This window comes from Pleurodeles waltl, chromosome 5 (assembly GCF_031143425.1).
Source record: "Pleurodeles waltl isolate 20211129_DDA chromosome 5, aPleWal1.hap1.20221129, whole genome shotgun sequence".
Taxonomy (NCBI): Eukaryota; Metazoa; Chordata; class Amphibia; order Caudata; family Salamandridae; genus Pleurodeles; species Pleurodeles waltl.
The window spans coordinates 1,343,657,323-1,343,680,840 of NC_090444.1; the positions used below are offsets into that span (position 1 = coordinate 1,343,657,323).

The 23,518-nt window shown below is 42.7% G+C and overlaps 1 protein-coding gene across 11 annotated transcripts in view; it reads left to right on the top strand.

Annotated features, from left to right (window-relative positions):
- Positions 1-23,518, top strand: part of SNAP91 (synaptosome associated protein 91) — a 639,351-nt gene that overhangs the window by 141,144 nt on the left and 474,689 nt on the right. For all 11 annotated transcript variants that reach the window (XM_069235597.1, XM_069235603.1, XM_069235599.1 and 8 more), the window contains exons 5-7: positions 2,727-2,829; positions 8,484-8,577; positions 22,309-22,420. In XM_069235597.1, the coding sequence (XP_069091698.1) occupies positions 2,727-2,829; positions 8,484-8,577; positions 22,309-22,420 (309 nt within the window). The remainder of the gene's footprint in view (positions 1-2,726; positions 2,830-8,483; positions 8,578-22,308; positions 22,421-23,518) is intronic.

Consider the following 23,518-nt stretch of genomic DNA (forward strand, 5'->3'; position numbering starts at 1 on the left):
ATTTCGAAACCTAGGACACTGCCCAGTACCTGGGAAGATAATTATAAATTTCATCTGACCGTTCCTCAAATTACATCCAATTCAAAATGTAGGTGAGACTTTATCTTTCAAGGATCCTCCTTTTGGAATTTGTTGTCTTTGGAACTTCACACTTTGACTAAGCCAATATGCCCTATTTGTAATTTCAGTTATAAGCCAATTATTTTGGCTTTGCCATTGCTTGTTAAAATTTGTTGCACCACCTTAAAGGCAGTTATTCTGAATAGGCTGAAAACATTACTAATTTAAGCTTGTATTGTTGAAATAGGTTTTACTACATTAACGGCTACTCTTTGCCCTTTTTACATATTTTCTTCTCCTCCTCTTCTGTGGTTTTTCTAAACTTCATATTGTGCTTTTTTCTTTTCTGTGTGGATAGGTTTCTTTACTTTTTTGGTTACGCCTAATCATCTATGGTGTACAGTTTTATCAACTTTCTCAGCATAACCGTGTATTACTCTGTACTGCTAAGATGTGCTCCGTAAATACAGGGAGTGCAGAATTATTAGGCAAGTTGTATTTTTGAGGATTAATTTTATTATTGAACAACAACCATGTTCTCAATGAACCCAAAAAACTCATTAATATCAAAGCTGAATATTTTTGGAAGTAGTTTTTAGTTTGTTTTTAGTTTTAGCTATGTTAGGGGGATATCTGTGTGTGCAGGTGACTATTACTGTGCATAATTATTAGGCAACTTAACAAAAAAAAATATATACCCATTTCAATTATTTATTATTACCAGTGAAACCAATATAACATCTCAACATTCACAAATATACATTTCTGACATTCAAAAACAAAACAAAAACAAATCAGTGACCAATATAGCCACCTTTCTTTGCAAGGACACTCAAAAGCCTGCCATCCATGGATTCTGTCAGTGTTTTGATCTGTTCACCATCAACATTGCGTGCAGCAGCAACAACAGCCTCCCAGACACTGTTCAGAGAGGTGTACTGTTTTCCCTCCTTGTAAATCTCACATTTGATGTTGGACCACAGGTTCTCAATGGGGTTCAGATCAGGTGAACAAGGAGGCCATGTCATTAGATTTCCTTCTTTTATACCCTTTCTTGCCAGCCACGCTGTGGAGTACTTGGACGCGTGTGATGGAGCATTGTCCTGCATGAAAACCATGTTTTTCTTGAAGGATGCAGACTTCTTCCTGTACCACTGCTTGAAGAAGGTGTCTTCCAGGAACTGGCAGTAGGACTGGGAGTTGAGCTTGACTCCATCGTCAACCCGAAAAGGCCCCACAAGCTCTTCTTTGATGATACCAGCCCAAACCAGTACTCCACCTCCACCTTGCTGGCGTCTGAGTCGGACTGGAGCTCTCTGCCCTTTACCAATCCAGCCACGGGCCCATCCATCTGGCCCATCAAGACTCACTCTCATTTCATCAGTCCATAAAACATTAGAAAAATCAGTCTTGAGATATTTCTTGGCCCAGTCTTGACGTTTCAGCTTGTGTGTCTTGTTCAGTGGTGGTCGTCTTTCAGCCTTTCTTACCTTGGCCATGTCTCTGAGTATTGCACACCTTGTGCTTTTGGGCACTCCAGTGATGTTGCAGCTCTGAAATATGGCCAAACTGGTGGCAAGTGGCATCGTGGCAGCTGCACGCTTGACTTTTCTCAGTTCATGGGCAGTTATTTTGCGCCTTGGTTTTTCCACACGCTTCTTGCGACCCTGTTGACTATTTTGAATGAAACGCTTGATTGTTCGATGATCACGCTTCAGAAGCTTTGCAATTTTAAGAGTGCTGCATCCCTCTGCAAGATATCTCACTATTTTTGACTTTTCTGAGCCTGTCAAGTCCTTCTTTTGACCCATTTTGCCAAAGGAAAGGAAGTTGCCTAATAATTATGCACACCTGATATAGGGTGTTGATGTCATTAGACCACACCCCTTCTCATTACAGAGATGCACATCACCTAATATGCTTAATTGGTAGTAGGCTTTCGAGCCTATACAGCTTGGAGTAAGACAACATGCATAAAGAGGATGATGTGGTCAAAATACTCATTTGCCTAATAATTCTGCACTCCCTGTACACTTGAAATGCACAAACGAAATCTTTTGTACATAGTCTGTCATACCTTGGAGGCAGGCCCTTGTCAGTAGACCACTACAGCTGGCACCACCCATTGCCTGTCAGCACTATTAATGACAATTCAGAATTTGTATACATTAGAAATTACTAATGCCGGCCAGCCAAGCTATTCTTATAGCTCTGCAGCAAGTATAAGTCATTTTTAATGTATATACCATTAGTAAACAACTGTTGTTATTTTCATTACAAAATTAGACAAGCAGGGCCATGTGGTTGGCTGGCATAAATCCCGGTGCTGAGCACCGGAAACCACAAACTCAGATTAAGCACTGCCTCGTGGGTATGCCGTCCACACCATACACTAGATAATAGATACAGAAGTGGGCGAAAAGTTTCACAGCTCTGTATGTAGGATGGGTGCATTTGTTGAGTTCACAAAATGTTATTCTATCATTTGGAAAAGATGTGCAAAGTTTGCCAAACCTCATCACATCAGAAAGCATTTTTGTAAAACTGTAAATCAAGAGCACGCAGAGGCAAACAGATTCCACGATTGAAATGGATATGAGATTTTTTTACATTAATTTGCGTGTTCTTAAATACAGTTGGTTTTCATAAGTTTATGTTTATTCCAGGGTACGATATGTCCACATTTATAAGGCGTTACAGTAGATACTTGAATGAAAAAGCGTTCTCATACAGACAGATGGCATTTGACTTTGCAAGAGTGAAGAAAGGGTAAGTTGTGCCAATTACTATTTGTTTGAGAGAAATTCGGAGTTTGGTATTGTGTGAGGGCTCAGTTTCTCTTATGTGGTTGCACTATCAGCTGTCTAGAAAGGTACCCTTGGTTTTCCTCAAGCATTCCTCCTATGGTCTTAATTTAAGACTACTTTCCTTTCTGGGGAAGTGTCATTGTGTATGTTTACGTATTGAGCTACGAGGATTTTCATTTGAAGATTGGTGGTTTTTAAAAATCTATACCCAGCTGTTGTGAATGCAGATCGTTTCTACCCTTACATTTCTTAACAGTTTTGGTTATTATTGCATTAAAGTGTATAGAGTTTTGCAAAATAAATAAAGAGCTCGATTTTGTTCTTAATTTGTATGAGTCGCTGCATTTGCCTTTCAAAATCGGAGGCTGTTTCTTAGTAAGAGTCTGTGACAGAGAATGAGAGCAAATTAATACAAGCTTGTTTGTTACCTGACAGATTAAGTATAATGCAGTGGAGATTTTGATCCTCATTAGTAATAAAGCTAAGCATTAAACTTTCTGCATGGTGGAGTTATATGTAAATATACTTTCTCCTTGATGTTTCTGCACCTACGAAAGTCCGGCTTGGACCGTGGTGTAGAACAATTGTTTTCCTGAAATGCTGACATATTGCTTTACGTTCTTTTCAAATATCAGGAGATCCCATTAACCTTCTCCTTTCATGACCAGTCGTGTCAGCCTGTTGTACACTAGCAACTTAATATTAAAATCCGGGTGTTTATTAAAAAAAAAAAAAATATGTCATCAGCGGACCTTGGGTCCAACTTCGTATAATGACATCTTCATCATTCTAGGAACCAGTGCTCAGTTTGAGCCGGTGGTTGTTGGTGAAACCCACCAGCACTTTTTTGGGGGGGACCAACACTTATTTTCCATACCAGACCAACAAACGGGGAAAAGACTGAGGAAAAGAAAAATGTCTAAACCGTCAAAAAGGGAGAAAGCATGAAACTGCAAGCAAGAGTGAGATATGGGGCATCACGTGCTGGTGATCAATTAAAGAGGCATCAGTGGAAACAAGACTATGCAGCATTGGTATTCAGCATGCTGAAACCTAATAGCCCTGGCCGTATGCCGCTGAACAGAACTTTGGGCACCGGCGTTTATTCCTTTACAAATTAAGCACTGCTAGGAACCAACTACACCTACAGCGGATAGCATTATGGTCCAATAATACTGCAACCTATCACTATGCTTCTAGAATTCACTGCCAAGAGCTGTTGTAGTTCTATTTATTGGGGTGGTGTATATGCATCCATAATTTGCTTTTACCTATAAAGAGACCACTGTTCGGAATGGAGAATTGTTCATTTTGGTTGCCCAGTAGTAGTAATGTTTTCTTCCAGTACTTGAAGTGGGTTTGAAAGCATCACCCTGTGTTTGAGCAAAGCACCAAGGAAGATATTGGCGGCACAACATCAAATACATAAGTATATATGTTTGGGTCTTCAATGGTCTTGTCCTACCGCTATCCCAGACAGAACAAGTTAGCACTTCTCAATTATGTACCCTTATCCAGTACTGTCCCTGCTGAGTATAAAACTATAAGCACGTTACTCTGTAGCTTATTCTGATGCTACATGTTGGTGGCACTTATCATCTAGATTTTCAACATGGAAGGGGGGCTACTATTACATCTTTCTAACATCCTGAGTTGTTCTTTTCTAAATTTGCAATAAAGAACAAAATGCAGGTTGATTGTTGCCATGGAATCCTCCACTAGAGAATAAACAATTAGACTTTGTTATGCTCACCAAACCTTTGGTAATAGTGGAGATTATTAACCTACTCCAAAAAAAAAAAATGAATAGAATAACCCAATTCTTCATATCCCATATCAATAAGAAATAGCCAACAGATATTTAATCAGATCACCACTGATCATTTAATGCTAAGAAGTACAAGTGCTATGAAGACGGCATATATAGCAAACAATCAGTTAAAAGATGGCACACCATCAAAGAATGGGTGGCTCTGCACAATTCTAAAAAACAATTCTGGGGGTTAATTTGATGGTACTAAAGTCAAGACTAATAAAGTTGATGCAAAGACCTGACTAAAGTTCGTTTCTCTACTGTATTATCATGAACACATGGAACAGCCCAATGCACACTTAGATCAAGATGTACCATAATTAACATTCATGCTAAAAATGATTTCCAGTGTTCTTGAGTCAAGCAGAGGGAACACCTTTTCCGTCCCAAACAGTATCCTCGATTTGATATTCAAGTTGAACATGGAGTCCTGGGTTGTTCCACTCTGTCACCTGTAAAGTTCAGTTCTGTAAGCACAAACAATGCTTGACTCCTGAAAGGGCTTGATTTTTTTCATCCACTGCACAAGAAGGGAAGAACTGTTACCTTCTTGCTAGCGAGGGCAAATTTTCGGGATGCATTCTGCTCTCTCATCTGGGAGAATGAGTGGAACACAAGCATATGCTGCCAAACTCGCTACTATCTACCATCTGTATGGTACACAGGGATACATGAGTGCCGGTGAAGCTAGGGGACGACTCTCACGTCTCCAGGAAGATTCCCACCAACGATGAGGTAAAACAGACCTGTGTACTGGCCCCACTTCTTTTTAACTTGTACACAGCAGAACCAATCCTAGAATTAAACAAAAAAAAGGACCCCCATCAGACTCTGAGCATGTCCCTGTCTTGCAATATGCAAATGGCGTAGTCCTTTTGGACCAAACCCCTATTGATTTTCTTGGCCTCTGGCATGTCACAATCGATATATTGTTGACAGTGACCTAACTAAAGCTCACTGTATCAAAAACTAAAATCATCTTTTTTGGAGCAACCAAAAGACAATAAAATTGGTGGGGGAAAGCATCATAAAGGTTAAGGCATATCAGTGTCTGGGGATTAGGCAGGCTATGTTAAACAGCGGCAGTTATCTATCATACCAACTTTGCAAAATGGACACAAAACCTCAAAGCCCATCCGGAGATTCTATACTGGAACTGTTTAGATTGAATTATTTTGGATACATTGTCCGAAGATTTGGAGGTTCTGTCTACTGCCATTAGACACTTCTTCATACACCAAAATGTATCCCAGTCTGTCAATTAAGTCTGACATTTGGGCTCACTAGTTGTACTAAGTTTTGCAATTTATTTTTCATTAAATACTACTTTAGTTTGAAAAATTCAGCAGCCGGTGTACTTGAAAGTGCTATGGAAAAAAACTCTGCATTAACCTGAAAATTCAATACAAATGGCAAAAATAATCCTACCTGAAATTTAGAGGAGCTGAGTGTTACTGAGTGATGGGACAGTGCATCAAATAATAACTCTTTTAAGAAAATAGCTAAAGAGTCTTCTCTAATAGTGTAATTTAAGGAGAATGCAAAGGAGTTATCAAAGTTGAAATGATGGGAGCTCCTGCAACCTACTTATAACTCATTCAAGGCTAAGAGCTATGTGACAATGAACTTTAAAATAGAGATTTAAACTTCTAGCGCTGGGTAATATACATGCTAACTTGAGTTCACAACTTGAGTTCACAACGTGAGATGTCCTGCAAATGTTGCATAGGATGCGGCTACAAGTGTGAATAATTATCCCTGATTATATGTGTTTGCCCTTATCTATTTAGTCCAAGGATTAATCTACCTAGGCCTTGTTTTTTTAGATTGAGTGTAAGTGTATGGCCTTTTGTATACTTTTAGCATACTTCTTGTGGGCTTAAAGCGATTTCATTTGTTTGTTTGTGTCCTTGAAAAATCCTTGCTTGCTAATAGTCAGTGTTGCCTCTTTGTCCCTCCTTTTTCTCTTTCAGAGCAGGAACTAACGACTATATAATTACACGTTGTTTCTTTCTCTTGTTGTGACACACTACTTTGTCATTTTTTTGTTGCTCCTGTTACACTGTGGGTGTTTCAGGCCCCTCACTGCTTTTATTGTATTGCAGCATTTGTCCCTCCAACCTCTTTCCATGTCACTGGCATTAGTTTGCATTCATCCTGGTGCTGTCCTTGTCTCCCTGTGGCTCCTCGAACATCTGCTCCACCCTAACAAAAGGCAGCTCACAGGCTCTTGTTTTCTTTTCTTTCAGCCCAGCCCAGCTTGTGTTTTTGGAAGCAAGGGCTCTGTTTTTACACTTTCGTGTAAACAGGGCTGTAAATGTAATTTCATAGCCAGTAGCTCTAACTCTTGCGAATGCAAGACCTGTTGCATTGCAAATGCTTGTTAATACTGGCAGTATGAACAATTAAGGATGCAATCATAGTGTGCAGCTGATTCACAGAATAGTCAAATGTATTGACATGGCGCTTGGAGATTTGGAAAGGGCAACAGTAAACTCAAGTGTCAGACTGCAGGGAGGGAAGCTCAAATGAGTAAGGCAGCCTGGAGCCACTTAAAGGATTTAAACAGAAAATTCGAATTAGAATGTACTCTGACACTCAGTTGTAGTATGAGTGTGACTTTGTTCATGAAATGACTTTAGTTATAATGTTTACATAGTTGTTTCTGCAAAACGTATAATTTTTCATGCTAAATCCAGCTGCTAGACTTCTCCCACAAATCAAAGGCATAAGTCTTGGAAGTAGTCGATAAACTTACCAAGATTTGTAGCTCTTGTAGAACCCATCTTAGATTGAATATCATTTTTATATCCACGAAGGGGCGTTTATGTTCAGGTTTTTATACATTCATTTCAGTTTCCATGATCATTTATAAATTTTCCAACATATGATGATTGATCTTGAGCTTTTTTTTGCACATGCCCATGAACTTGATCATTTTACATGGTTTTATGAATAAGTCTTTTTAATATTTTGTTGTATTGTATTGTTTGACAGTATTTCTTTAAAAAAAAAAACCTGGATGTTTACTTTTATATTGTTGAAGGTTTTAATTAATCAAACAATAAACCTTATTTGTTGTTGGTTGCTATCAAAGCCACACTGTGATGAGTTCACCAGTCGGTTCTCTATATTAACTCCTTAATAAATAAATGTCAAGGTATCCTTTTGGGTCCTGTGACAGCCAGCAGACCCATGTCAGACATATCTATCCCCCATGATTATAGATTAGATGTTCCTATTTCGATACTTTACATCGTGTACATTAGAAAATAAACATTTCATAAAATGTTTGAAAAAAGGAACTGTAAAGTCCAAATATCAAAAGCTGTATTCCAAGTAGAGAAACGTAGGTGCCACCACGGTCCTATCTGCAATAAAGATAGAATGGAAAGGGAACAATTGCACTTATATCTTCAGAGATATAATAATGAAAAAAATGGCTCATGAACCTCTTTTGAAATGACTGAAAAAACAGACTTTACTCAGAGGAAAAAGTAGAGTTAATCATCACAAATTTTCACCTCCACTCTGATATCATTAATACTACTAACCAGACTCTCAGAAATCACCTTAGGTGTTTGTGTGTACAGATGTGACAATACTATTTTATTCATATATCAGTTAAGCAGCTGTGACAACAATTCGTTGTTAGATTGTATTTGTGGTAGTATTTTACAACTTTTCCAACTGCTTGTCTTAACAGTATTGCCTGGCAGTTACTGATTTCTTCAGTGACCTCCTTGCTCGTTTTTTTTTTTTCATTTCAATAATTTACTGTTTCTGTTGCTGATTGTTTGCAGGGCTGATGGTGTAATGAGAACAATGGTCCCAGAAAAATTATTAAAGGGAATGCCAATATTACAGGGTCAAATTGATGCCTTACTTGAGTTTGATGTGAGTATACATGTTTGTATTAAATATGTGCTCCAGAAATTGTTTAAGACTGAGTTGCTCCGTTACTGAAATTTCTAAAGTAGCATAATATAAAATACCATTGTGTGCCATAAGTTTGTTTTCTACTACAACCTCAAATATTATTCAATGCATGTCACAATTTATGCTTTAAAGAACAATCCTGGCATAATTTAGTAACAACACTGCTGTGTTATGTATTGACTTTCACTTTTTTCCCTTGGGGAAAACAATTTCATCTAATGTGATAGTTAGATTCTACTAACCATTAAAATAAAGAAGACAGTGTATGCAATACGTTTCACATATTTTTCTAAGGAATACTAATTGAGCATTATTTTTTTCTGTTAAAGTTGAATAACATTCACAAAAGGATTCCTGTCACACTTAATTCATTTACTACTGCTCATTTCAACCTCCACGGGGGCTGAAATATCTGCAGTAGTAAATCTTCTATTCACAGGATGGAAGGGGGTGCTCCAAGGCCTGATTTACATTGAAGTTTGGACCCACAATCGAGTACATTAGTAGGCATAGAGCTGTCCGACCATGAATAACCAAAGTAGTGAGGTGAGGTCAAACAACACCACACATCACTCAAGTGGGAAAGGACGTTTTTTTTTGGTTCAGACAAATCCTATTGGTTAACCCAGGGACTTCAAAGGAATACACGCTCCCTAAATCATAACCCTCACCGTTAAGTATTCCTAGTCCAAATGCTCCAAAGTTCCAGATCGAATACCAACCCCACCCAACTGAACTCAGCACTGCTGTGGCTGACCATGACTTAGACCCACCGCCAACCCGTCGGGATCCATGATCCTGGTGATGGCTGTGGTCTCCTGGCAGTCTGACTGCCAGGATCATAACCTGGTAGTAGGACTGCCTGGAGTGGGCTGTCTCGAGACCGCCAAACTCGTAATTAGGCTCTTTGTCACATATTTATCAGCATTTTCTCGTGCTTTGACATTAGAATGTTCTATAAACATTTTTTTAATGGTTTAACATTTCATTGCTTTGTTGCAGAGTAAAATGTGTTTCTGGTTTCAAAAATAAGTGGAACACACGTAGTAACTACTTCCAGATTTTTATTTTGCTGAAAGAAAAAAGTAATGTATGGCAGCAATTGTCTCATTTGACCATAAAAATGGAGGAGTACAAGCACAATATTAAATTACATTTCTGGATTTTAGCGGTGGCATAGTAAGATGCTGCCATTTAACATTGTTTACAATTTCAAAGACACAGGTGTCAGTTTTTGCAGGATAGCAGCATTAATTTCTGCATTTTTACCTTACTGAGTTTCATATATAGCGCATCAGTCACACAGAATTCAGTAGCCACATTACGCATATGCGCAACCCAGCAATAGTGACACAACCTCATAGTAAAAAAAAAAAAAAAAAACCTATAGTCTATAGTGTGTGCCTGTTTTGTGCACTGTAGTGGTTTTAATTCCACTTGTCTGCGACAGTTTTTGCAGATTTTATCATTTTCCTACATGGTTTGAGATGTTGGTATCCGACATTGCAGTTTCTGACTTTTGTCTGCCACATTTCTGATGGATACAACTACCTGTGGATTCCTCACCTAATGAATACTCCCATGGCGCCAGCATTCGACGGAAATCTTCTTCCTAGTCTCTGCACGTCGACGAGGACGTCACTCTAGCCTACGCGACGCCGTCTGACGTCATACAGGCAATAAGAGGTCCTCGACGACGTGCCGACGTCAGTTCCCTTTTTTCCGTGCATTCGAAACGGTTATCTTCGAGGGAGCAACTGTTACTTTCGTGGTTACAGTGTATTTTTTGCTGCGTAGTCCTTCGCTGCAGTAATAATGTCGCAGAGAAAGTCGGGTTTTAAGCCTTGTCGTGAGTGTGGGGGCAAGATGTCAGTTACGGATCCTCACTCCGACTGTCTTTGGTGTTTAAGCTCCGACCACGACGTCTCGACTTGTGATTCATGCCAGCACATGAATCCAAAGGCCCTCAAGGAAAGTGAGGCGAAGTTGTTTATGGCGAAGTGGAAGAAAGAAAAACATCATAAGAAGTCTTCTTCGCCCAGGCATCGGCGTCATCGAGACTCCCGGCGCCGTAGAGAATCACGGCGCCATTCGAGCAAGGAGACTCGTTCCAGGTCTTCGGATCTGCGCCGGAGGACTTGGGAGGTCAGTCCCACGGTCACGCCGCATCCATCGACGCCGTTGCCCTCTCCGGCGTCACCGACTTCACCTGGACAGGCGTCAGTGATTGAAGTGGTGCAGCCTCTGGTGTTGTCCCCGGCGTCGCAGACGTCGAGGCCGGCGTCGGGGTCGCCTTCGATACAGGCACCCCAGTATCCGGCTTTTCCCACCCCTGGAGCCGATAGTACCGCATTCCTAAATGCGATGTATACCATCTTCCAACAGATGGCTCCAGGGGGTGCTCCGGCTGGCCCTTTGGCCTTTTCATTGGGTGATCCTGCGCCTCTACGGCCGGCACCCTTTATGCCCTTTCTCCCTTTTGGGAACGTGGGCTCGGCGCTGGTGGCCGCTCCGGTGGCTTCGGAGGGATTGGCCCCGGAGATTTCCATCCCGTCGACGTCGGGATTTCGTCCTGTGTCTCCGGTGGGTCCATCCGCTCCGAGTGCTCTTTCATCGGCGCCGAAGTTACCTGTGGCGCCGGACGCGGCGTCGGTGGCTTCTGAAGATCGGCGCCGATCTTCGGCTTCGGCGGAGGCATTGTCGACTCCACGTATCGAGCAGAGGCTTCATTCGAGGAGACGTGCTCTCCGTTTATTAGAGGAGCAGGAGTACCAACGAGTCCTGGAAGAAGGAGAACTAGAGGACTCGGGTGATGGACTGCTTGGTCTAGATACAGCCAGTGGGCTGGACACTTCCCCTGAGTGGGATCTTTCGTCTCCAGGGGAATACATGGAGGAGGCTGCTTCCTTTCACGCAGTGGTACGGAAGGCAGCTAGTTTTCTGGACCTGCCTTTGCCGGTGGCAGAGACAAAACAGAACCTTCTGACAGAGGTGCTTCATCCGGCCTCAGCTGCGGCAGAGCCTCTATTGCCCTTTAATGACGCTTTGCTGGATCCGGTGCTAGAGGTGTGGAAGAGACCAGTATCTTCCCCAGCGGTTCATAGAGCCGTAGCCAGGAGGTATCGAGCTGCACCAACTGACCCTGCCTTTCTTTCTAGGCAACCTACACCGGAGAGCTTGGTGGTGCAGGCCTCCTGTTCATCCAAATCAGCGCCTGGTTCTTTCCCGACGGTGCCTGGGGACAGAGACTCGAAGAAACTGGATGCGCAGTCCAAGAAAATCTTTTCGTCCTGCAGTCTGGCGTTGAAGGCTACCAACGCAACTTGTATCCTGGGGAGATATATTCATGCTCTTATGGATGACATTTCCTCATCCTTTACGGAGCTTCCCCAGGGTCTTTTGGATGTTGTTTCAGATGCCCAGGCTGCTGCGACCCAGATTATTCAGGCTGGGCTGGATACGACCGACTCGGTGGCCAGAGCAATGGGCACGACTGTGGTGGCAAGGAGACAGGCCTGGCTCCGTAATTCGGGGTTTTCTGCAGATGTGCAGTCAACCCTATTGGATCTCCCTTTTGATGGGGACAAGCTGTTTGGCGCCAAGGCAGATTCGGCCTTGGAACGTTTTAAGGAGAGCAGGGCCACAGCCAAATCGCTAGGACTCCAAGCTCCTTCTTCCTCTGCCTCTTCCAGGATTTTCAGGAGGTTTCGGGGATTTGGGCGTGGCTCTTCCTCCTCTTCCTTTCGGGGGAGATTCCAGCAACCTGCCTCTTCCCATCCCTATAGATCTTTTAGAGGGAGAGGGAGGGCCCGCACCAGAGGAGCCTCTCAGCAGCACTCTGCCTCTTCCTCGTCCCCTGGAGGGGTGCAGCAGGGAAAGCAGCCTTAGGCTTCCACCATTTCCCACTCACTCCTCTCCTGTAGGGGGAAGATTACAGCATTTTCTCTGCAAGTGGAAGACTATTACAACGGACACTTGGGTTCTCAGTATTGTGGGAAAAGGCTACACCCTTCCCTTTCGGGAGTTCCCGCCCCTCATCCCGCCCCGCCAATCTTATTGTTCAGAAGAACACCTCCTGTTGCTAGAACAGGAGGTACAAGTCCTCCTTTCAAAGGGCGCGGTAGAGTTGGTCCCAGAGCAGGAAAGGGGTTGAGGTTGTTACTCAAGGTATTTCCTGATTCCCAAGAAGGATGGTCGGTTGAGACCAATCCTGGACCTGAGGATCTTGAATTGGTTCCTCAAACAGGAAAAGTTCAAGATGCTGACCCTAGCTCAGGTGCTTTTGGCGTTGAACAAGGAAGATTGGATGGTGTCTGTCGACTTGCAGGATGCTTACTTTCATATCCCGATACTCAAGTCACACTGGAAGTATCTCCGGTTTATGGTGGGATCGCAGCACTATCAGTTTGCGGTCCTTCCGTTTGGTCTTACTTCAGCACCTCGAGTCTTCACGAAGGTGATGTCGGTGGTTGCGGCAGAGCTCAGAAGGAAGGGGATAGCAGTATTCCCTTACTTGGACAACTGGTTGATCAAAGCCAAGTCGCCGGAGCTTGTGTCGCATCATCTGCAGTCAACGACTCAGTTGTTGTTCGACCTGGGTTTTTCGGTGAACGAGCCCAAATCTCACCTGGAGCCCTCTCAGCGCCTCCTGTTCATAGGGGCAGTACTGGATACAACATTGAGTCGAGCCTTTCCTCCGCCTCAGCGGATTCAAGATATTCAGGAATTGGTTCCAATGTTTTGAAATGGAGCGGTAGTTCCAGTCCTCAAGGTCCTTCGTCTGCTCGGTCTGTTTGCCTCCTGCATTCTGTTGGTCACGCATGCTCGCAGGCACATGAGGGCTCTTCAGTGGTACTTCCGAAGGCAGTGGTCTCAACACAAAGGAGATCTAGAAGGTGCTGTCAAGATCTCCAGAGATGCTGCTGTGGACTTGAAGTGGTGGATTGCGAGCAACAATCTTTCACAAGGAAAGCCGTTCGCGCAGTCGCCACCAGTGGCCACGGTCATAACGGATGCTTCCACTCTAGGGTGGGGAGCTCATCTGGGGGATCTGGAGATCAGAGGCCTTTGGTCTCCAGAGGAGCAGATGTTTCATATCAATCTGTTAGAGTTACGGGCTGTACGTCTGGCTCTCAAGGACTTCCTCCCTTCCCTTCGTGGTCAGTCGGTACAGGTCCTGACGGACAATACTACCACGATGTGGTACATAAACAAACAGGGAGGAGTAGGGTTGTACCTTCTCTGCAGAGAAGCTCTTCGACTATGGTCCTGGGCAAAGGACCATCAGATTTGCTTGGTAGCAAATCATCTGGCCGGGGTCTTGAATGTACGTGCGGACGGTCTCAGTCGCCAATTCTCGGCAGACCACGAGTGGCGTCTCCATCCAGATCAAGCCCGTTTGATCTTCCAAAGGTGGGGGTTTCCTCGGGTAGATCTGTTTGCCACTCTGGAGAACGCGCATTGTCTGTTATTCTGCAGCCTCCAGTATCCGATGCAGGGAGCGTTAGGGGACGCGTTTCAAATAACCTGGTGCGGCCAGTTGCTTTACGCGTTTCCTCCCATACCCTTGATTCCTCGAGTATTGAGGAAGATTCGCCAAGACCGGGTGCTAGTCATCTTAATAGCTCCGGATTGGCCAAGGAGGATGTGGTACTCCGACCTTCCCCAACTCTCAATGTGCCCTCCGCTCTGTCTCCCTTTCAGGGCAGACCTCCTCTCGCAGTCGCAGGGGCAGGTTTTACACCCCAACCTCCAGAGTCTGCACCTACATGCCTGGAGATTGAACGGGGCAACCTGAGTTCCTTCTCTCTCCCGCCTGATGTAGTGGACGTTATATTAGCGGCCAGGCGACACTCCACTAAATCTATCTACGCTAATAGGTGGTCTAAATTTGTTGCGTGGTGTGGAGAGAGGCAGATTGATCCCTTACATGCTCATCTATCGGACGTTTTGTCTTTTGCTCTCTCTCTAGCGCAGAAAGGTTGTGCAGTGGCTACCATTAAGGGTTATTTGTCGGCCTTGTCAGCCTTCATTTGTCTTCCAGACCAACCATCGTTATTTAAATCCCCTATTGTTATCAGATTCTTGAAAGGTCTTCTAAATAAATATCCTCCAAAACCATTTGTTATGCCGCAATGGGATTTGTCCTTGGTCCTGACTTTCCTGATGGGGTCCCCTTTTGAGCCTATGCATTCTTGCCCCTTAAGGTATTTGGTTATAAAAACAGTTTTCCTGGTAGCTATAACATCTGCAAGGAGAGTGAGTGAGTTGCAGGCCTTATCGGTAAAGCCCCCTTATACAACTTTTTATGGGGATAAGGTGGTGTTGAGGACCAAGGCTGCTTTCCTCCCGAAGGTTGTTTCACCCTTCCATTTGGCTCAGACAATTACTTTGTCCACGTTCTATCCTCCGCCTCATCCTTCTAAAGAGGAAGAAAGACTGCACCGTCTGGACCCAAAGAGGGCGTTGAGCTTCCTTTATTGATAGAACAAAGGATTTCAGGCTGGAGGATCAGCTGTTCATCGGGTACGTGGGCAAGAGGAGAGGAAAGGCAGTCCACAAGAGAACACTCTCCAGGTGGGTGGTTCTTTGCATTAAAATCTGTTACTCTTTGGCAAAGAAGGACCCTCCTGAGGGCATTTGAGCTCATTCCACCAGAGCTAAGTCGGCCACTTCGGCCTTGGCCAGGGGTGTTCCTGTGGTTGACATCTGCAAGGCCGCAACTTGGTCGTCCCTTCACATTTTTGCGAAACATTACTGTTTGGACTCTGAGGTCAGAAGGGACGGCCATTTTGCACGGTCAGTGCTGCAGGATTTCTTGGTTTGACCATTTAGGCACCCGCCACTGGGCGTGGTACTGCTTTGGGACTCTATTCATTAGGTGAGGAATCCACAGGTAGTTGTATCCATCAGAAGAATGAGTTACTTACCTTCGGTAACGACTTTTCTGGTGGATACATTAGCTACCTGTGGATTCCTCACGGTCCCACCCGCCTCCCCGTTGCCTTTCTGGTCTTACCAAGTAATCCTTGAGTGCGCTCCTCTTGGTCTTCAAGGTTGCAATAGACGTTGTATATATGGATACGTGTGTATATTATCTGTGTATATATATATATATATATATATATCTTTGTGTACATACATGATTTGCATATATTTGTTCGTTATATTAAATTTACAGCTATTCATTGCAATATTGTGTATTTTACAAGGTTATGGGATGTTGCCTTGCTCTTTCATTGCCTTGGGTGGTTGTTCTCATGCACGTAAAAAATGTTGGTGCTGACGTTGGCACGTCGTCGAGGACCTCTTATTGCCTGTATGACGTCAGACGGCGTCGCGTGGGCTAGAGTGACGTCCTCGTCGACGTGCAGAGACTAGGAAGAAGATTTCCGTCGAATGCTGGCGCCATGGGAGTATTCATTAGGTGAGGAATCCACAGGTAGCTAATGTATCCACCAGAAAAGTTGTTACCGAAGGTAAGTAACTCGTTCTTTAGGAGCTTTCCCACAACACCGTATGTCTTTCTCCAGTACAGTAACTGGAAAGTGGAAAGAAGCTCCATAGGAGAAAAGCAGGTCTCTGTCTCAGGCCTTTCCAAAAACATAGGATTCTTGCAGGCAGTTGATTTCTTGCGAGTTATAGTGTTTTGTGGTATGCAGACTTTTTTCCCCACACGTGCCCATCAATAAATTATCCTGATGCATTACTAAGATCTTGTTTGTGGGTGCAGAGGTTCCATCTTCTATTTCCAGGGCGGTTTCAAACAATCGGTGCACAAGAAGGTGTATTACACTATTAGCTAGTACGCTTCATTAATTTCAAAACTGTCACGTAAATAGCCATTGAGATGCATGTTGTCATGTGACGATATTTTTGTGGCTGAAAATGTCCTGATAAGTTAGAGCTGAGCGCTGTTTATATAATTAAACCACTTTGGTGAAATAGGTCGTGGCATTATCGCTCCACATGCTATTTTCTTCAGCTTTATCACTATTCTTTCAAGGTTTTGTGATTTGTAGGTGATATATTATTCTTTTTATGAACTTACTTTGAATGCACTATCCCTTCTTTTCACAATACTGCAATGAGATGTGTAGTGCCCTACCTCTCAGTCCATTGTTGAGAATAAGCTTTTAACCTCGGCTTTCTTCTAAGGTTTTCCTCTTGCGTGTCTCGAGGGGTGAGCGCAACTCACAGAGTTGAAATATGCGTGCTGCACTGCTTGCGCCATTTGCGCAGAAAATCAGCATGAGCTGCATCATGGGTGCGCAAGAGTGTGCGGCCAGAGTAGCTGATTTTGCTGAAAATCAACTCAAGCTGCAGCAAATCTACTCGAGAAGCTGTCCTCTGACCGTGGCCGCCTGCATTAGATACCAAATCTTGCTCGTGCTTGCATTTCTGGTGCCTGGCGGGGAAAAAATTCTGTCACTCTGCAATAGGCAGAATTTGGCCAGAACTCCACATTACAAAAGTAACTTCGAGTCGCCAAATTCCACCGATTCTTTGGGCATAATAAAACATTACACCCACTCCTGTTTATGACCAGAGACGTGCAGGGATTTCGCTATAGTGCCTAATGTTTTGGGGCATCCTGTCTTCACCTTGATAGTTGGTTTCATCACAGTGAGACTCCTTGTTAAGAAATAAGCAAACGTTTTCATGATCCTGCATTTATTAATTCCAACCGCAGGGTACCACTTAAGAACAGATAAACGTGTCTTTTGTTGATTTTACTATTGCCTCTCAGATTGTGACACTTAAGAAAGAATTGACATTAAACTGCCCCCTTTGACATTTTTTCTGTCATCTTCCTTATTTTATCAATAATTAGCTGCCATCTAGTTGCCACTGCTATGAATGACAGGCTCGATCTCAGGGGAACTCGATAAATATTGTTTATTTATCTCCATTTGTTCTTGTCTTTTACATCATTATCTAACACACCGTATAATGTTTGATTGCTTTGGCATTTGTGTTTGTGAAGAATAATGTTGCACTGGGTCGGTGCCGGAGAACGTTACAACCAAGGGAGTAGTCAGAAAATCAAAGTAACTCCCACTTGATCTATACTTCGAATGCCATTGGGTGAGCGAAGTGGGTAACCATTAACCCCCTTAACCACCCTAGATGAGGTCTAATTATCCTACCTTCCATACATCTGTTGCTCTATCCATTAAGCCATCAGTACACCCATCTCTTCACACTTCCATCTAGCCATCTTTCACCATTACACCCATCCTTGCTTTGCCCTTCTGTCAGTTCACCCTCTCCTCGTTACACTTTTCCATCCGTTATTCTATTCTTCTGTTCACACTGCCAGCTACTGATCCTTCTTTTTGCCATCCATAATCCTATTTTTCGATCCATCCATCATTCCATCCTGTTTTTAGCAATTCACTAATCTATTCAGACTTTCATCCATCCATCCATCCAGCCAGCCTTTAATCATTCAAGACATTATTTCGTTCACCTACCCAGGCAAAAGTTGCTTTACACTTTCATCCATCAGCCCTTTTACCCTCACACCCATCTTCTCGTAATTTTGGCCCTTTTTTCTTGTAATCTTTTTCTTCTTTTCATATGTCCTTTATCTCTCCCTTCCTCCCAGCCCCTTCTATCTTCCTCTCACTCTTAGTAGTGTTGGCGGTGTATCATGGACCTTTGTGCAAGGAAGAAAATGGGCCCCAGCTTCTATTTTAAGTACAAAATACAGCAGTAAGCAGGATTCAGTGGCCCCCTCGTGCCTTTAGGCCCCTGTGCCATTGCACCTGCTGCACCATTTGAAGTTCCTCCTCTATACAATCTGTCCTTTTCTTTTATCATTTCACCTTTTGATCTTCTTTAACCATGTTTGGCTCCACACCTCTGACCTGTGTTACGGTTTTCCCTTACTTAGTTTTTTTAATAGCCTTCGTCTTGAGAGCTGCAAATAGGAAAGGCTCATAAATAATTGTATTTGTGAGCACCACACCCTGCTTAAAGATGAATAACCGGGGTGAGGTTCACGACGCTACTGGTGACACTTTAGCTAGCTTTCGGTAAGAGTTTCAGCAGATGAATTATGGGTACTGAACTTTGTGAATGTTAACTCGTTTTCATGAGGGCTTCTAAAGAAAAGGATATTGCACCATGGTTGCATGGGCATTGTATAACCATGGTGACCATTTCACTGATAGTAGATGCGAAACACTCAGTCATTTAATGGAGAGGTTTATAGCTTAATCAGCCCATCAATACCAATATGCTGGTTTCTTGAAACGTTTGGGTTTTTTCAGTATCACCTTCTCTACATCATCTGCCTCCGTGATGGAGATAGGTGGATATGTCTTCTAGGGCTATGCAAATAGACGTTTATCTAGAATTTAAATTCATAGAAAACTAACAATAGAAGTGGGCAGAAGACTTGAAAACAGAGTAGCGATTAGCTACGTCCTGCATACATGTCAGAAAGTCACCCTAAATGTTACATTAAACTGACATCCACTAAGTAGTTGGCGTGTTGGCATCCTAGGTCTGAGGTATTGTCGGTTTTCTCAGTGGAGACACTTCCCGGAGTTCCTCGGATCATCCAATGGCCTGAGTGAGCTTGGCTAATGTGGTATGGAGAAAGAGTGCTTTCTCCACAGTTATAACTTCAAAGGAAAGAGGATTTTGTGAAGCTGTGGAAACTGTTATAGTTTCTTGGTGTTTTTTTTTTGTTTTTTTTTTTAAATAGAAAGTTAGTTGTTAATTCCCTTCAGCTGTCCCATGTCAACTTTGGTAGCCTTAGTGGTGGTGGAACTGGTTTTAAGGTACATATTCACATTTCCATGAGCAACTGCAGCTTTATTACAGGGATTGACATCGAGCTGCCTATGTCTGGACATTTGCGTTCCTGACCTCAGAGCTGATGGGTCAGTATTTTTCTGACAATCTTTCCTTGTTTTTTTCCATAAGTTGAAAAGAACTGTCTGCAACATCCTTGTTTCTAATAGGAACCATTACATTGTACAGTTGTTTTTGAGTCTTCTATTTTGTAGCCAATTGTCATTCTGAATAGGTTTCCCAGTTCTCAGCTACTATGTATCTCTCTACAGTTTGCCATTTTGTGGTTATATGTTTTCTCCCGCAGTCACAGCCCTCAGTCTCTTTTATCAGTGTTTCTGTCACTTTAGACACCCCGTCCTCTGGGTCCTTGCTTCCAAGATCCAAGTTGGATAAGGTCATCTGCCTTTATTGTCCAGGGACACTATCTTTAATAGGCTAATGAGCTCCCTACACTCATTGGTTCTGCAGTAGAAGACAGCAATTAATTGGGGAAAGTGGCTTCTCATATCTCTTTACCCCAGTGCCACTGCACCTGCTGAAATGTTGATAGATAAGTTCCGGCCTGTTTTTCAGACTCACCTAGTTAATGAGAGAGGAAATGAACACTTCCTAAAGTAGTTGTGAATCAGCATGAGATTGTAGAGGCAGAATTTGTCAGACGTGCATCCTGCGCCATAGCCAAGCTGAAATGCTCGGGTTTTGATACCAGACGCAATTCATACCCAATGTGAGGCCTTTTCTCTGAGTCCAGGGGTATTTTCTGGTTATGATGGAAGATTCCTTGTACATACTGTTATCACAGATGCCAGTGAACTCCTGTTAGATAACCAATTTTCGTACCGTGTACAGTTGACTCTCTAGGTCTCCCTAGGGTAGCAAAACATGAGAGGCCAAGGCTTATTAAAGCAGGTGCTACAAGGTTTACCACAATCGAATAGAATAGAATGGCTGAAGTAGTTCTGTACAGTAACCTGAATGCCCAGTCATAGTTATTTATTTTTTACTTAACATTAAGGATACTGTAAAGATTGAATTAGTTACTACACAATACACATAAAGGTCCTAGCTCCTTTGGACTCCAGGATTGATCCTCAAATACAATCATTCTAGAGCTTATCTGGAAAGGCACTCGTCTTTAAAGTCCGATTCAGTCCTTTGTGTACTGTGGCCAGAACTCTGGGAAGCTCGGAGTTGGGAATCTTTTGGTCTTAATCTTACTAATGGATTTATTTGCTTCCCCACGAATAAACGAAGGATTCCACTTACAGAGATGATACAACATACATTGGGTGCTATAATCTAGCTGTTTTTTCTAGCGTCTCAGTGGGCCAGCAAGTGGGGATGGGTGTTGCAAGGTGAAGGGCCAAAGGTTTGACTCAAGCTTCTGAGAAGCTCCCTAAAATAGTGCAGAGCCCCACAGTTTTGTAAATATAGAGACCAAAATGACGGCTTGTAGGTTATCTAAAGGAGTAGTTAGCATATGAAGCCCTAATTGTCATTTATTAAGGACACGGGATCTAGGGGTTTATAAAAATGGGTAGGAAAATGGAACAAATTTGTCAGGGAGACCTGGTATAGCTCCAGTTGGCCTCCACGCTTATGGTTCATGATGTTGAAAGTAGGCTTGCACCTAATACATGTCCGCTGGTGTATCAGAATGTAAGGGTCCATATCTCGAAAATAACTTGCCCTGATCATCAGTTTTCAGGTTCACACACAGGACTTGGAGCAGCTTCTGGTCCCACCATTTTCTATCTGGAGCTAGGGATGAGTGGTGTGGTGTCCATTTGTTAACGTACCATGCAATATTTATGAAACTGTATGTGATATAGAGATTTGAAATGGCTCCAAAATACGGATGACCAACCCTGGACAAAGAGACACAACTGTAAAGCTTATTGATAAATGCTATTGTTTCCCTAGGTCTGAAAAAGGTGTAGTATGTGCTTTTGGCAAGTCAGGGATGGTAAATGACTGGTTGGGCAATGTATGTTTACCACTCAGGCAGTCCTGAATGCCTTCCACAAAGCTTGTGGCTTCTTACAAAGTGGATGTCTTTTGTTTGGTTCCGTCCTGCTGTGCTGCATGATTGTGAGACTTCCCAGTGTCTCACTTGCTTTGGGCAACCTCTGTACAAATTTAAGCCTGTTTGACCTTGTGTTTCGTCCTGCTGGTCAAAAACCAATCCAGTTCCATACTTTCCATGTCACAGAAGGAGGGCAGAGTTGTACAGTCCTATCCTTCAGGGCACGTGCAACACTTAGAGTCTGGTTCTTGGCAAACTTTTCATTTTACTGGTGCAGCATAGTTTCTCCTGATGGAAGATAAGTGAGGGAAGTGTGTATTTAGCCAATGTTGAGAACATGATTAAGAAGCTATCGCTAATTGAAATCAAGGCTAAAGCTAGAAACCCCGTCAGGGGACTCAAAGTTGACTCCACAGTGTGAAACCCACACATCAGGCTAGATAAAGTCGATAGAGGAATGGTGGCAGAAACTAAACACATAGGCTGCAAGTGCTTCACTTCTATGAATATGCCTAAACATTTTAAGGTAAACCCGCCTAAGTTGCCTTGGTGTTGTAAGCTCAATGTTTTGAAAGTTGTGGGGTCTACGGTTTCAGATAAATTACTGACAAGTGGGGTATAGAGTAACACAATAGAGCATAACATGATGGAATTTAATTTTCACAACTTTAATAGGTGTGGCAGTATGTAATCATTTTGTTCCTGTGTATGTTAATGCCCTGTGATCACTATATCAGTTTTAGTGGTTGTGAAGTTTGCATTGTGTCGTTTCTTGAGTGATCCGTTTATTTAGCTTTCAATGAGTCCAGTGTGAGATGTGCTTATGTTTTTTACATGTTTGTTTACTGTTACAGGTCCATCCAAATGAACTGACAAATGGTGTCATAAATGCTGCTTTTATGCTTCTTTTTAAAGATCTCATCAAGCTTTTTGCATGTTACAATGATGGAATCATTAATTTATTAGGTAAGTCACAATCTAACCCAGTGCCCTGTAGGTTTGGAAGCATTTACCTTTTGCTTTTAATAAATCTGTGATTCTTGGAATTTAGAATCTACAAAAGTGCATGGATCACTGACACAAGCATTGACACAGCCAATATGTCTTGCCTTTCCTACGAGGTGCCAGTCTGTTTGCTTTTGCAATTTTTTGTGCGTTTGTCATGGATGACAAGCATGTGTTCAAATGGTGGCCATCTGTGGAAAACATCAATGCCTGGTAGCAAAGAAGAAACCTATAGCTCTTCTAATGTTTGTTGAATTTAAAGTGGTTGTCAGTCATGTTGGAGCAGTAAATTAAAATTTGCCAAATTGGCACTGACGTGTAATGATGTAGGTTCATTGAAATAGCAGCTTTCATGTTATGGTGAAGAAATATTTTTTGACCATTTCACATTGGTCACTGTGCCTATTAATGATATTAAGGATTGGGAAGGCAGGCAAAGTGGGCTGTAAAGACACTTACAAGACATTGACACTCACTAAGTTCCCTACATGCAAAGCATCCACTTACTCAAGTAAATGTCACTTTCCCATGAAACGAATGGGAAGATGAATTAATCCACACTTCATGGGTGAGAATTCAATGTCCTTTAAAACACAAAGCACATCTCTAAACTAATTGTTCTACTCCACACAAGGTAGTACACCATGAGTTCTTCCAGTGAGATGTGTAGCATAGGAGCATAACGTTTTAGACTGTGTTCAAGAATTAGCATGAGAAGGATGTGGTATTGTTCTCTCTTTACAAAAATTCTACCTCCCTTGAGTTTTAAGTGGTTTATAGACTGAACCTATTTTACTGTGGCTCATCCAAAAAGTGCTCTTGGCCACTACACACAATGCAGGGTGGAGGGATGTGAACGTCTTGTTTTCCCACTGCAGGGAGGAAAGCCTTCTGGTGCTAGCAACGAATGCATCCTTTTTATAGTTTCAACTCATTCTGCTAGGGCAAAACTTATTTTCTGAATGATTAGTAGTGAGCAAGTTGTGCTGACGTCACCAATATACAAACTTAAAGTAAATAGAGCTGTTGGGCTCATTTACTTTCACTGTGTTGCTGAGT